Source organism: Acinonyx jubatus, chromosome B4 (genome assembly GCF_027475565.1).
Source record: "Acinonyx jubatus isolate Ajub_Pintada_27869175 chromosome B4, VMU_Ajub_asm_v1.0, whole genome shotgun sequence".
NCBI lineage: Eukaryota > Metazoa > Chordata > Mammalia > Carnivora > Felidae > Acinonyx > Acinonyx jubatus.
The window spans coordinates 40,392,841-40,408,027 of NC_069387.1; the positions used below are offsets into that span (position 1 = coordinate 40,392,841).

Consider the following 15,187-nt stretch of genomic DNA (forward strand, 5'->3'; position numbering starts at 1 on the left):
GAGTGTGTGTGTGTAATCGCCAAGTGTCTTAGTGAGGCATACACAATGGAAAACAAATGTGTGGTATTCTGGAATTTAAAGCAAAACATCCCCCAAACAATCCCCCACATCAGATGATTTTGGTTAAGATCAGAATGCCTGCTTTCAGCAGAAAACAGATTTATGGGCTGGCTGATGTATGCTGCATGTCTGGCAAGCAGGCAGTGGAAACTTGAAATGAGGTTTCTTGTTTAGAAAGAGGTTATCTTGGGCAGAGGCCCTCCCTCTCTATCCTTCATCCCCTTACTACTAACCCATCATATCAGCTGAAATTTTTCTCCTCTTGGGCAGAATAAGAGCTCTGGTTTTTAACTGATGGTGATGTCCTTGGGAGGGAGGATTTCTCAACTCTTGAGCTTGTTCCGAGCAGGTCACTGCCTAATTATCATTAAGGTGTGCTGAGAAAAAGCTTACAAGGCCCTTCACCTTCTGCCACACCCCAGAGAGGGGACCACGCTAGCTCCCTTCCACCAGGGATGAGACAGGCAGTCGAGTAATTAACCTCTACATGGCACGTGCTGTGCATGTGACAGAGGGAGAGAGTTGATCGCTGAGTTGCTCCATACCTGCTCTGTGACTTTGGGGAAGTAACTACCTCTCTGAGCCTGTTTCCTCCTCTCAAACTGGGATGATCAGAACTACCTCTAAGTGCATAAGGCAGTCCTACCAGTCCTCTTAGATTCACAAGGGGCAGCAGGACCTTACTGTAGAAATCTAGCTCCCTCACATTCCTCGTCTCCCTGGGAAATCCCACTGTCACTCCTATAGGGCATGTTCCCATTAGCCTGAAGTCACACTGGAACACACACTGGCCCAACAGAGCCACTCTTAGCAAACTGATGGCACCCATAGGCTATAGCTTTTGAACCACTTTCACCCTTCCACCCAAGTGAACCCCTGCAAGCTCAGCGAGCAGGCCAAACAGGTGCTTAGGATGTCAGCAATGCAGGTAAGCCCAAGGAATCATGGAGAAAATAAGAACTTTTCTGACCTTCTTTATATTTATTTTATAATACTGATTTTTTAAAATATTGAATTACATGGGGTAGGTGCCATAATTTCCTCGGTATTTAGGGCTGTAAATGGTCACAAGAGGCAGCAGTGTGCCTCCCCAAGGACCTGGCTTCTCAGGGACCGTTGGGCTTGTTGTTGACTTTCTGATGTGCCCTGGTGTGGTGTAAAAGAAGAGCACATGGTAGCAGGGCCCTTTATGACACAGCGATTGTTGGGTGTGGGAGGAGTTGACTTTCAGAAATGCAGATTCCTGGGGGAAATCAGTGACTCTCCTTAAGCCACACTTTCCTTGTTTGAGTAATGAAGGTAGCACCCCCAAAGTCTTAGGGTTGTTAGAAATGGTGGCATATTTAATGTAAAAAGCTTCTCGCAGTGCCTGGCTCCAAGCAAGAACTCGGGTGTTAGTTCCGGCAGCTACTGCTATAGTTACTGTTACTACTGCCTCTCGGAATGTTTCAGAGATTGAAGCTGTCCTAAAGAGTCACATTCATCCATGTCTTCTCGCCTCAGTTCTGTAAAGCCACATCACGCTGGACTGTTCAAGGCTGAACCTTTACCCCTAGGTTTTATCCCTTTTAGAAGGTGAATTAGAGGACTTGTCTTTCCATCTGTCCACAAAATGCCCATTTTAGAGATTTCCCCAGTATGGGAAAGGTGGGTGAGGAGAGGGACCAGTTTTGCACATAGATGGGAGTGGCCCCAGCATCGGGGCCATTTGGCAGAGGGCCCCCCTCCCCTTGTGGAGTTGAACTGGGAATTCAACAATAGCCATAAGAGGAAGAAATCTGCCCTTCCTCCAAACCAGGAAGGATAGCCTCGACACCTCTCCTGTTCACTTCTTGTACTTCCCAGGAAGAGGTAGATTCCTCTTATCTAGAACTTTCTTGACACCTTGAAGCCAGGTCTCAGAGTGGGGCAGAGCCAAAGTCACCATTGCTTCTATGTGGACCCCACAGGAAGGGGAAAGAAGGCAGAGCTGGCCCCAAAGGGTGTGTTTTCCCTGGCACCCGGTGATGGTGGATTGAAACCACCACCTCTCCCAGCCTCAACAGAGGGGAAGGGAAAGGAGAGAGAGAGAACAAACCCCAAGGAGAAGTTAGTGGTCAGTGAGCTCCGTCCCTCTTGGCTTTCCCCTAGGCTGGGGTTGGCACCCTGAGTCTGAATCACTTCACCACAGCAGACAAATTAAGGTTTAGGTCAGAGCATTTTGCTAAATTCAGCATGTCCAGATGACCTTCTCATTCCCCGAGAAAAGTTCCTAGGGGTTCCTAGTCTTCCCATTCACCAGCTGGCCAGGGAGAGAGCACGGTGTCAGGAAGAGGCAGCTTTGAGTTGTCTGTGTGGATCTGGTTCAGTGTGAATGTTGCCTCTTGCTGCCATGTCCTCTCAAGTGAGTTGTTACTTAACCTCTTGGAACCTGTTTTATCTCTAAAGGTGATGAGAGGATTAAATGAGATGATGTATGTCATCCACCTCCTATAATGTGAGACGTGCATGGACGCCCATAGAGAGTAACTATTCCTGTTATTGTATTATTGATTTTCCCTTCTGTAGCCTCTGGAGGAGTTGCTCATGGACAGAAAAGCCTGCCAGAAGTCAACTCAACACTAACCTATGACATCGTTGACCATCAGCCTCTGCATATATTCTTTACAAAAAAAAAATAAAATTTTGCCCCCTAGAATTTATAATTAGTTGAGGAAAAGAATCCACTCGTACCTAATGGCTGTCCAGCCTGGGGAGAACTCAGGCTGCAGAAATCAGGAGGAGGAGGAATTTTTTACCAAGACCGCCCTGCTGCGGAGGCTGTGGGAGTCATTTTGGCTTCTTGGAGAGGAGAGTTCACAGGGCTGAGCTTGTGTGATGAATACTTATTTGGAAGCCAAATGCAGGTTCTAACTTGAACCATTTACTATGAGTGCCTAGGCTCAGTGGGTTCAAGATAGAGTTGTCCAGCCATTATCTCTTTCTTACCTCTTGCTTCCTTCCCACTTACCTGACCTGTGTCCTCCCTTTGACTGTCACCATCCAGCATGAGGCCCAGTCGCATGGCTCTACAGCACTAGGTGGAAGAGTTGAGCCCATACTCTCCAGATTACAGTGTAAAGTGGAATGGCGAAACACTGTTCCACGTAAGGGCTGAGCCCAGAGAAAGCTCCTACCCCCCGCCCCACTCCATGGCTTCCTGACCTTCAGCACTGGCATTTAGAAAGCTAGTCTCTGGGCGTGCCTGGGTGGCTCATGGGGGCGCCTGGGTGGCTCAGTTGGTTAAGCGTCTGACTTCGGCTCAGGTCATGATCTCAAGGTTCATGAGTTCAAGCCCCGCGTCAGGCTCTGTGCTGACAGCTCGGAGCCTGGAGCCTGCTTCAGATTCTGTATCTCCCTCTCTCTCTGCGCCTCCCCCGCTTGCCACTCTGTCTCTATTTAACAAAATAAATAAATGTTAAAAAAAAATTTTTTTTAATTAAAAGAAGAAAGAAAGAAAAAGGAAGCTAGTCTCTGTGCCCAGAGGAAAGCTTCTCCATGTCATCCGATTGTTTGGTGTTTACATAAAGGTCCAGAACAGTGGTTCTCAAACTTGAGCAAGTATCAGAATCATCTGGGGGGATTGCTGGGCCCCACCGCACCCATTTCTAATTCAGTAAGTCTAGGATGGATGGGGCCAGTGATTTTCATGTCTAACAAATTCCCAGGTGCTGCTGCTGGTCTGGTGAGCACACGTGGTGCCCCGCTGGCCTAGAGATAAGTTTCCCAGTGGCCCAGCTTCTGTCAATCTGAGCACTGCCCCCAGATCAGTGGCTTGGTCAAAGCCTCAGAGCAGAAGTTGTCCAGAGGGACGAGATGACCCCCCAGGACGATCATACTCACAGAGGGACTTATTCTCCAGGACTGTCACCTCTGCAGCTTTTCAACTCCTCTCTAATAAAACTAAAGTTAATAACAGGTCCCTTGTTGCTATCTTTAAATTCTGCCAGGAAGTAACATTTTACTTGTGATCCTTAATTGAAGGCAAGTCATGGTAGTTTTTTCTCCACTCAGGAGAGTGGAGTTTGGTTTTTGTCATTGTTTTCCTGCGTGGTAGGACTGGGTACAGGAGGACTCCAGCCTCCGCTCCTGCCAGGCGTCTTTGTCCTTCCAAAGATGACAGCCTCAGCCTTCATTTGGAGGTGGGAGCGGAGGGTACCAGGAGAGGATCAGAAGAGGTGGTGAGGACTGGACTCCTGTTGGTGCATGCTGCCAGCGCCGGGCCCAGCCTCCTGACGGGTGAATCAGCCCATCCGAGGCTTGGCAGTCAGCGGTGAGCCAGGGTTACCATGGAGATGGGTGAGGCTCGAGCCCACAGGTCTGGGTGGCCTGACTTGTTTTTAAATGTTGAGGCCTGTGTGAACATAGAGGCCCTTATCTCTGCTTATGAGGCTTTCTTAAAGCGTGACTGGTATTCGGGGGCCCAGAAAAGGCCGGTAGGGGAAACTCACATCCTTGGTATTCAGTCTGTTACCGACTTCCCAGGTGCCATGGGGAACTATGCCTACAGGTCTCCCATGCTTAGTCCTTTAAAAAAAAATAAGTAAATAACGAGGGTTGATGCGTATCTTACTGAAGGAGGAAAGTAAAGAGATAAAATCCCCTCCTTCTCTGATCTGCTTTTTTAATTCACCCAGGGAAGCAGCCTGTGATCCCGGGATAGAGCTGACTGTCCCCTTTAACCTTCCTTCCCCACTTTTCCTTTGGCCATTCCTGTCTGCGGGTGGCCAGTGTGGGTGTGGAGGAGGTAAATTTATCCATCATCCTCCACCGCACCGCAACTCGCACAGACCCACAGAAACCAGAACCCCAGTGTCCTAGATTGCCCTGTTCCCTCCTGCCCAACCACCCTCTCCAATTGTAGAGGGACACAACTGATAGCCACCGACTGCCATGAATTGCCCCCCTGTCGTGTTGTGTCTTTCTCAAGGTTTATTATTCTTATTACCGTCCTTATTTTCCCTACGGAATCTGGCTGGCTATGCCACATTGTGGTCATTGTGGTCTGCAGAGTGTAGTACATGGGTTACATCATTTATCCTCCCCTTCAAGCTAGATTAAAGGCAGGACAGGCGTCCTGCAATCTTGTGCCCAAATGAGAACTCTAAGGGTTGGAGAAGCTAAGGAAAGTGCTTAGTATGAAACAGCATCTAGGTGGCAGACCAGAGTTACACCCAGAGTCCATGGCTGTCTGCTAATCTGGGGCTTCTCAGCAGAGGTGTGCCAGAAAACACCCTGGAGGAGGGGGGTGCTGAGACAGATGCACATGTAGAATTCCCCAGGTGATTCTGACATCCACCCCATGTAGACCAGGTCTGGTTGGCACATGCATGCAAATGACAGGTGACAGAACCAGGGCCTCCTACTCCTTTGCTTTGTCATTCTTTCTGCCCCGCACTGAAGAATGTTATAGCATCTTACTGACCACCGGCTCACCAAAGTAACCGCATGGCCATTGCTTTTCCAGAAGGACAGCGAGAAGCAGGAAGGCCAGCACCCCTCCTTACCCTACCTCTGTCCTCTTACTACGGCCTACTGCAACCCCCCAAAAGTGCAGATGTGACCACTTAAAATCTGAGGTCAGCCTTAGAGAGAAACTGCTGGTGGAGAATGATCCACCCTCCCCCTTCCGGGCTTTCTAAGGCAATTGGATAGAGTAAGCGTGATGAATGTTTTGTCCTTTAACAAAATGTGTGACCGGTCAGGTCATATTACAGAAGAAAAAGGGGACCTGGAGGAAAGGGGGGTCTAGCCAAGACCACCCAGTTTGTTTGCCATGAGATTTTTCTTTGAAGTGGGATTTGTCCAAGGCAAACAGGGCTGTTTCCTGTAGAGGGGTAGGACACAGCACCACATGCACATGCACACACACACACACACACGCAGCTGCCCTTCTTGTCACATCTTTCTGCAGGCATCATTCAAATGTTTCCGTCAGTGGGGCTGCCTGCATGTAAATAGTTCCCCAGGTCCTAACTGGAACCAGTTTTGCAAACTTGGCACCGGGTCCAGAGCAACCAGGTGCCCCTAAGTGGCATTATGCTTTGATTTGTTTTCAATCTTCCTTTGGAATTAAAGACACTTCCTTTAACTCTAGGTGTGTTTTAGTGTAGGATCCCTGGGCCTGGCCCTCTAGCGAGATTCATGGCGTGACTCGTTGAAGCACTCGGCTTCGCGTGGCTGCCTTTTTCCTGAGTGGTGCTTTCCGTGGCGGCAGAGGGGTGACCAGAAAATGGTTCTCTGTGAGCCTGAGCTTGGGCCCTGCTGGGTTTTCATGGCCCCTGGAATTGGCATAAGCCCTGGGTGACGGGGTTACCTGTGTGCTCACCAAAGATTGGAGTGTCGAACTGGACTTATTCGTGGGGTGAGGACAGTGACTCATGGACTTTTCATAAACTCTCGTTTTCAAAAGACTTTCTATGGATTTGTCCCTGAATCTCACTGCGATACTCATCACATGCCGTGGTGGGTCTTTCTCAGGTTATTGTTCTTGGCAGTTTCTGACTTGGCAGTTTCTAGCGAGAAACTAGAAGCTGAATCTGGAGGAAAGGCCAGAAGGGAGAGGAAGCTTATCGAAGAGAAGAGGAGCAGAGAGAGCGGATTCTGGTGGATTTCAGAGACTCTCTCCCATTGCAGCAATCCTCTCATTTGTCGGATGATTATTTGTTGATTGATCATTTATTCATGAATTTAGAATTTATTCACTGTTGTGTCCAAGGTATGGATGGGGTGGGTGAGCTGCTAGAATGACTGAGAAGCAGCCCTGCCCTGAAGGAACTTGCACTCTAGCGAGACCCTAGCCCAGAACACCCGTGAGAAAAAGGGCGTGTGTGATGATGCTGCAGCTGGTGGGATTGCGTTTCCTCCAGAGACTGAGGACGTCTTGGTGGGGAAGCAGCAGGCCCGGGTGGCCAGGACGGCATTCCAGAAGGAAGGGCTGGCATGAGCCGAGGCGAGGATGCAGGGGACTTATTTGGGAACTTGAGTGATTCCATCTAAGGGGCGGGTAAGGAGGAGGTGGGATCAGGGTTCCGTGGTGTCCTGCTGCAGAGAGATCAGAAAACATGAAGACACAGCTAACACCTGAAATCTTAAAACTGAGCGACTGACCTAAGCCTTTCAGGGACATGGCTGCTGTCCACATGGAGGGCTGGGTGCATTATACCGTGAGCACTTTGTGGGGACCTGGAGATGGGTAAGCCACCAGCTCAGGGGTGAGTGCACAGGGCAACCAGAAGGAGCAGTGAGCCTGGAAGAAGAGAGGGTTCGTTTCTGTTGGGAATTTTAGGATAGAGAGACCTAGAAGCTTTGAAAGAGAAGCCCGGCTTCATAAATGTGTATATACATGTGCACACACATATATATACGTTCCTAGTTTTAGAACAGTTTCAGATCTGCAGAAAGTTTGCAAAGACAGTATAGCGAACCCCCTATGTCCCAAGAATTTCCCCTGTGGTTAGCACCTCTAATTACCACATCACATTGTCACAGCTAAGAAACCAACACTGATAATGTTGCTGTCAACTAAACTAAACTTACTCAGATTTCACTTGTTTTACCAGTCATGTCCTCTTTCTGTGCCAGGGTCCCATCCGTGGTACCACATGATGGTTGTCATACTTCTCCGTCTATGATTTGTGACCGTTTCTGTCTTCCCTGGTTTCTCATAACCTTAGTAGTTCTGAGAAGTGCTGACGAGCAAGTATTTTGTAGAATGTCCTCAGTTTAGGTTTTTCTCATGGCTGTCTTCTAAGAACAAAAGGAACATGCGTGAAGAATTTAAGAATTTCCAATAAAACAATGGGGAAAGGCTATCCTTTTTTTCCCTGCACTGTCAGATAGATGGGACCATTTTTGGCCTGAAGGCAAAGGACCTTTTCTCAGCCAAACCGGAAGGTTTTCCTTTGGCTTCCTTTGAGAATGAGGTAAGCAGGCAGACTGGGCAGTGCCTCAGGCTAGGAGTAGAGGCTCTGGACTTTTCACATCCATCCCCACCACCCAGCTGGTGGTCTGAGGCTGATTGCTGTCCTTTACATGGTGGGGGAGGGGGGCCTGTGATCAGGAATCAGCTAACTGAACGTCTACATCAGACCTGCTCAGATCCTGCACTGTTACAAAGCAAGGCGGCCACCGTGTCGACTGTGTGGCCAACATTCCTGCCACACATCAGCTAACTAACCTGGGAGGAAACCAGCAACTTCTTGGCCTCCCAGATCCCCGATTTCTTACTTCATGGAGTCCCTTCATAAGCGACTCAGTGTGACAGTTTTGTCACAGGTAAAGTTCTCCCTGGTTCTTGCCATTTGTTTTCTCCTAGTATTCCACATAGCTAGGGGTGAGAGCCAGGTGGGGGCCTGGGACCCCCCTCAGTGCCACACCAAAAAGTGAACTCTTCTAGAAAGTAATTCTCGAGCTCCTTAGATAATACTGCCTGCACAACCATGAACCATTATTAGGTGACACCCATTATATGTGGCCCTGTAACCCTGAACCATCCATCGGTTACCCGGCCCGATAAAGCCATTTCTCCAATAGCATTACAGAAAATGGGGCAGCTAATGGCTTACATATCTTCCCCTCAGGCCAATTAATTGAGTAATTCAATCCAAAAGAGCAGCAGGGCTCATTCCTCTGATTTTTGTGAACTGTGTGCTCCCGGTTCTGCCCCTGACCCTCTCCTCCACCTGGGTTTCTTAGACCTTCCTCCTTGTCTCTTTTGGTGAGTTTATAGGCGTAAGAAACTGAGATCATTACTGCTTTTTCCATTTCTCCAGAGCCAGCTGCTTTTTCTTTCTCCTTTTAGTAAAGTGTTGTGGCTTTGACAACCAAGCAGTGTGAGGCCAGGTTTTGGGTGGGGTCCAAACATGGACTCCCGACTCTGTCTGGCCTTGTCCTTAGCCAGGATGAGACCTGAAGTCCTTTCTCTCCTGGTTCCAATTCTCCAGTACAGTGTCCTTTTTGACACATGTGTGTATAGACCAGATAAATGACTGGACTTTTACAGATTGGCTCAGGCTCCTTGAAATTATAAAATGGAAGAGGCCTCACCATTTCAGGCTTTAGGTGGGTACCCTCTTGTTATCCATGGAATCATACCCAAAGAGAAATAATTGAGGCTAACTTGTTTTTGTTTAAAAAAAAAAATTAATGTTTATTTTTGAGAGAGAGAGAGACAGACAGAGTGCAAGTCGGGGAGGGGCAGAGAGAGAGGGAGACACAGAATCTGAAGCAGGCTCCAGCCTCTGAGCTGTCAGCATAGAGCCCGATGTGGGGCTCGAACTCATGAACCGCAAGATTATGAGTTGAGCCAAAGTTGGTGGTTTAACTGCCTGAGCCACCCAGGCACCCCTGTTTCTGCTTTTTTAAGTAGGCTTCACGCCCAGCATGAAGCCCAACACAGGGCTTGAACTCACAACCCTGAAATCATGACCTAAGCTGAGATCAAGAGTCACTTAACCGATTGAACTACCCAGGCGTCCCGAGGCTAATTCTTTGATAAGCACAAGCGTAGAGCAGAAATGACAGTAAGGGACACGGACCTCTCTTAGGTCCCAGGTGTTGTCAACAAGAGGGAGGACTGAGGACAAGGTTTGTGGCAAGTGCTGACTGTACCTCCAGTGCATGTTCAGTCCCTGCCCACAGCATTCTCAGGTTAACACTGTCATGTCCATAGGGAAGCCAGCAGCCTCAGTCTCCCATTGTCCAGGAGCCTCACTGGGCCTCCATATGTTGTGGGGAGAGGAGAAAGTATTGCCTTCTTTCTTTTAACTCTCCAGGATCCCAGGGGGGAGCTAGGCCAGAGCCTGCCCACCAGAGTCAGGGCCCACTTAGTGTGTGCTTGTCCTGTACTCAGTGTACAGGGAGGTCCCAGCCTGGCCCCACTGTGTCCCTGCCCCAACAGTGGCACTCGTGAGTCAAGAGAACCCAGTCTGTGCCAGAGCATCCAGGCTAGAAATGGGGAGGGAGACTCCTACTTTTCCCCCACGGAGCCATGTCTGCTGTCTTGGAATTAGGCCAGGAGACCCTCACTCACCTGCAAGTGTCCTGTGAATAAGAAGGAAAGCCTGGCAACCATGAGTTTTTCTTTCCTGCACTGTCCGCCATGGGGCACCTGGGGGTATGTACTTCCTACCGATGTTTGGTGGTTGCCTTCTGTCACATGAAGCCTAAGAGATCTGGGGAGATGCGGAATGACTCTCCTCCGCGGGGAGGAGTGTGATGCTGGTGACCGGGGTGCTGATAAAGTTCTTCTCACAAAGCCCGTTGGGTTCCTCTTTCGAAAGTACTTCTAATATGATCTCCTTTACTGTTAGCCATACTTAAAAAGCAAGGAAGGGCCACATCTCGCCATTCCTGTTCTACAGATGGGAAAACTGAGGCAATAGGGCTCTGAGCCAGGAAATCCAGAGCCTCGCTGTGGAAATACACCACTGGAGGCATGGGCACAGTTTTGACCCTATGGCAGGCTGAGGCCCTGGGTTGTCCTTTCCACCGTTGCCACCTCCACCTCCACCTCCACCCGACACGTCTACACCCACCACCAAGTCCTGGGGAAAAGAAGTGGAACAAACAATTAAAGAAAGAGAGGCCTGGCCACACGGTGGGCCGTCCCAGCTCTCAGGGCAGAGAACCAAGCTCTCTCAGGAGCAGGGCTCTGACATAGGGCGCCTCTGTTGAGGAGGCATCCATGGGAATCACTCTCATGCAAACCCTGGTCCGAGCGAGAGTCTGGGGAGACCAGCTGGCCCTGGGGGTCAAGGACAACTTGGCAGGGGGTGCCGCCTGCACAGGCCTCTAGTTCAACAGTGCCAGGCTGGGATTTGGCACCTCGGGTCTGTCCCTTGGTGGGAAGGGCTGCCCTTTAGGGTCCAGTATCTCAACTTGCCCACCTACAAAATGGGATTTTCAGAAGATTGGGAGATTACTCAGAAGTGTCTTATCTGATGTTTATGTAAGGATCACTCGTAAGGGAGCAGGCATCTAAAACCTGGAATGGGAGGGGGTCAGCCTGTGAGGTTTCCCAGGGTGAAAGGGAAGGGACAAATGTCGGCCACTTAGGGAAGACGCTGCTCTATGTCACTTAATGAGCCGTGTGATTTTGTAAGGAATCGACCTCATTGGTGCATAGCTGTGCCCCTTGAGCAGCCTGCTTCTTTTTTATCATATGGTACATATACAGAGTACATCTGAAACATGAACAGATTAAAGAATAATCAGGAAGGGAATATCCGCGTCACCACCACCCAAGTTAAGAGCTAGAATATTGCCAGTGCCCTAGACCCTGCTCTCACAAGTGCTATTCCCTTATCAGAAATCCCTTCCTTCCCCTACAGGGCACCGCACACTTGACTCTATGTTAATTCTTTTCTTTATCTTAGTCATTTATATGTACCTGTGAAAAGCAGAGCAGTTCTTAACTATAAGGCATCACATTGTATGTTTTTTTGGTGTCTCTTGCTGCTGTTGTTTGGCATCATGAGATGCACTCATAGTATTGCATGTAGCTACAGTGGCTCATTTTTCACTGCTGTAGAGTATTCTAGTGTCCATGAAGTATCCATTCTACCGGCTGGACTGCTAGTAAGTAATTGTTCCCAGCTTGCTGATATTTTTAGCAAATGGACTGATTCCCACACTGGGCCCCTGTTACTACCAGGTGCACGGTGAGAGGCAGGGACCACCAAGGGTGGTCCCAGAACCCTTTGCAAGTGTCCCCTTTGGTGTTGTGGGGCTGTGCTCCTACCAGCAGCCAGGACTGATGTCCACATCCTGTATATCCTGCAGCTTGCTGGGATCGCGGTCCTTGCTGTTGGACTATGGCTCCGATTCGACTCTCAGACCAAGAGCATCTTCGAGCAAGACAGTCAACCTTCCAGCTTCTACACAGGTGAGCAGGGGGAGACAGTACTTCCTCCAACCGTGGAGATTCTGTGTTGATCCAGGGATGGGCCTGGGGAAAGACTTTTGCTCTGGCCACACTGGCCTGTCACGTCCCTTTCCAGCCATGCTTGGTATTGCATGTGCCACAAATTTGCATCGGACTGATGTGGTTGGTTTCTTCATGCTGACTAAGTCTGGCATTCTGACCATTCCCCCAATAGGAAATGGGCTTTGCCAAAGTTACTGCCACTCTTGAGGGTTTAAGAACCTCTGTTCTTGTCCCTGACCCTCTCCTAATGTCATGTCTCCTTAGGCTTGATCATTTCTTTAATTCAAAAAACTTTGTCCTGGAGATCCAGAGTCCCAGGAGTAGGAGGGGTGAGTCCTCCCCACTGTACAGATAGGGGCTCTGAGACCCAAAACACCTGTCTCCTGCATAGTACAGTCAGGATTAATAAGAGAGTCAGACCCTTAGTGCTGGTAAATGCCACAGGGTATTTGGTTTTGTTTTCTTTTTTAATGTTTATTTTTGAGACAAAGACAGAGACAGAGCATGAGTGGGGGAGGAGCAGAGAGAGAGGGAGACACAGAATCCAAAACAGGCTCCAGGCTCCGAGCTGTCAGCACAAGAGCTGGCAGGGCTCGAACTCACGAACAGCGAGATCATGACCTCATGACCTGAGCCAAAATCGGCCACTTAACCAACTGAGCCACCCAGGCGCCCCTATTTGTGTGTTTTCTAAAGTGCTTTTGCTTTAGGGCAAAAGTTTCCAGTTTAAACACAAATAGGCTTAGCAGGTTACACATGACTCCTGGGCATTCTTTTGTCTTTTCTACCATTAGTCTGTCCTTTTCACCTGCTGGGTCACCACCAAGGCTCACCCCCAGTTTCTAGTCGACACAAAATCCGTAGCCCTTCTTTCTGTGGTGGGGGTAGGAAACACTTCATTTACGAGAAACGGAGGAGCCCCCTATTTTTAGGATTACACTGTCATGTCATCAGGCTCAAAGTGTAAGTTTGGTCACTTCCTTCCCACCCACCAAAGGAGTTATTTTTAAAAAAAGATGGAAAACACAGGCTGAAGAGAGTTATTCCCCAGGCCTTCTGGAAGGACAAGGTGGCTGGCGGACACATGCACCCCCTTCCCGCCTCCCAGAGGCCACCTGGGCCGGGCCTGCCCAGCCTGCTTAGCCACACGCACCCAGGCCCTCTGGATGTTTCCCTGCTTGTATTGCTTGTTGCTGTTGTTTTTTAGGGTGTGTGTCCCTATTTCCAGAAAGAAAGTGAAGGAAAGAAAAGCACAAGTATATTTTTTGAAAAAAAAAAAACAACAAAAACAAAAAAACTACACACACACACATACACACACACACACACACGCACGCACACGAGGTTTTAGGAAGCAGGTTTCCATAGTGCCCTGACTTGTTTTAGCAACAGCATTTTTGCAGGTCTGCGGCTGGGAGCCTGGAATGCGGCCCTGTGGAGAGAGAGCAGCACGAGGGTACTGTGCTGAGGGGGGGACTTGGAGCACCCCCTCGCTGCACCAGGGAGCTGTGAACCCTCTAAGGGAGAGGGGAGAGCATATCTGCACACATGTGGAAGCGAGTGGCATCCTGTTGGGACCAGTTGTCCTGAGGACAGCCTGGCCTCCTGCTCTGTCTGCACTGTTCTGTGCAGGGTGCCTGGCTGCACCTTTCCCAGTGGCCCCACCTCTCCCAGCGGCCCCACAGCCCTGGTTCTATCTTTCGGTCTCTAGGACTCTAATTCCAAGTGTTTTTAGATGTGGGCAGCAAAAATCTCACTGGCAAGTGGACATATTAGGAGGGAGACAACTCCTCCTTCATGTGTCGCTCACTCTCTCATGTATATTGTTATGTGATTTAATCCTCATAATTCCGTAGGGTACATGGAATGATTAGCATCTTCTCAATGAAGAAAGCAAGGCCTAGAGAGGTTAAAGAACTTGCCCAAGCTCGTACCCCTTAAGAGGCAGGGCTGGGATTCGAACCCAGGCCTACCAAAGCTGCTGCTTTTTTTTTTTTAAATGATATTTTTTATTTTTATTTTTTTTTATTTTTTAATCTTTATTTATTTTTGAGAGAGAGTGTGTGTGTATGAGCAGGGGAGGGGCAGAGAGAGAGGGAGACACAGAATCTGAAGCAGGCTCCAGGCCCTGAGCTGTCAGCACAGAGCCCGATGTGGGGCTCAAACTCATGGACCATGAGATCATGACCTGAGCCAAAGTCTGATGTTTAACTGACTGAACCACCCAGGTGCCCCTCCCCTTTTTTTTAACGTTTATTTATTTTTGAGAGACAGAATATGAGCAGGGGAAGAGCAGAGAGAGAGGGAGACACAGAATCCGAAACAGCCTCCAGGCTCTGAGCTGTCAGCACAGAGCCCAGCGCAGGGCTCAAACTCATGAACCTGACCTGATATCAGAGGCTTAACTGACTGAGCCACCCAGGTGCCCCCAAAAGCTGCTTCTTGTATTACCCATGCTAGATTGTGGGGAGGATGCCCCATGTGGGAATAGAAGTGATCTCCACCGACTAGATGTTCCCTGTTGGGGGAACCTTGGCCTTTGACCTCACCCAAACTGTAGTTGGGAGAGAGAGGTCACCAACGCTGGTGGCCCTAGCCAGCCAATGACAGATGGGGTGGAGAAGGTGCACAGGGTAGCAGAAGAGTGATGAGCACACGGGTGGAGGAGGCACAGCCTGCCTCTGGGAATCTCACAAGATGCAGGAGGCCAGTGTTCCTACCTGAAGTGACCAGGAAGGTGACTTGAAGGCACAGTCCCAAAGACACTCAGGGATTTCTAGTTGGAGGCCAGTGGCCATCACCCCCTCGGATCTAACAGAGGACTGTTGACGCTTTGCTTCCCTAGGAAAGGGCTCCACTTTGGTGATTGTATTCTGCTTGCAGAAGCCCAAGCAAAGGAGGGTAATTCAGGTGACACTAGAACATCAGTCAGATGAGTGACCGCCTGGGTTTGGCTAGGCCTTGCAATTCACCAAGTGCTCTGGGAAACTGAGTCATCATCATCCATGGGCAAAGGGCCAAGGAGGCTTCATTCTGTGTGTCCCCTTCCCCCTTGAGCTGTGACACCAGCCTTTGTATTGGCCCATGGCCCCTCTTCCAGCAGAGTGTCAGCTCCACCCCTGCCGATATTCCCAGCATCGTGGGGTGACCGTACCTGGCACTGGGGCACTAACCATCTGC

At 49.5% G+C, this 15,187-nt stretch overlaps 1 protein-coding gene across 1 annotated transcript in view; it reads left to right on the top strand.

Annotated features, from left to right (window-relative positions):
- CD9 (CD9 molecule) overlaps positions 1-15,187 on the top strand; it is a 33,699-nt gene that overhangs the window by 9,081 nt on the left and 9,431 nt on the right. Inside the window, exon 2 of the mRNA XM_015061408.3 lies at positions 11,863-11,965. Within this exon, the coding sequence (XP_014916894.1) occupies positions 11,863-11,965 (103 nt within the window). The remainder of the gene's footprint in view (positions 1-11,862; positions 11,966-15,187) is intronic.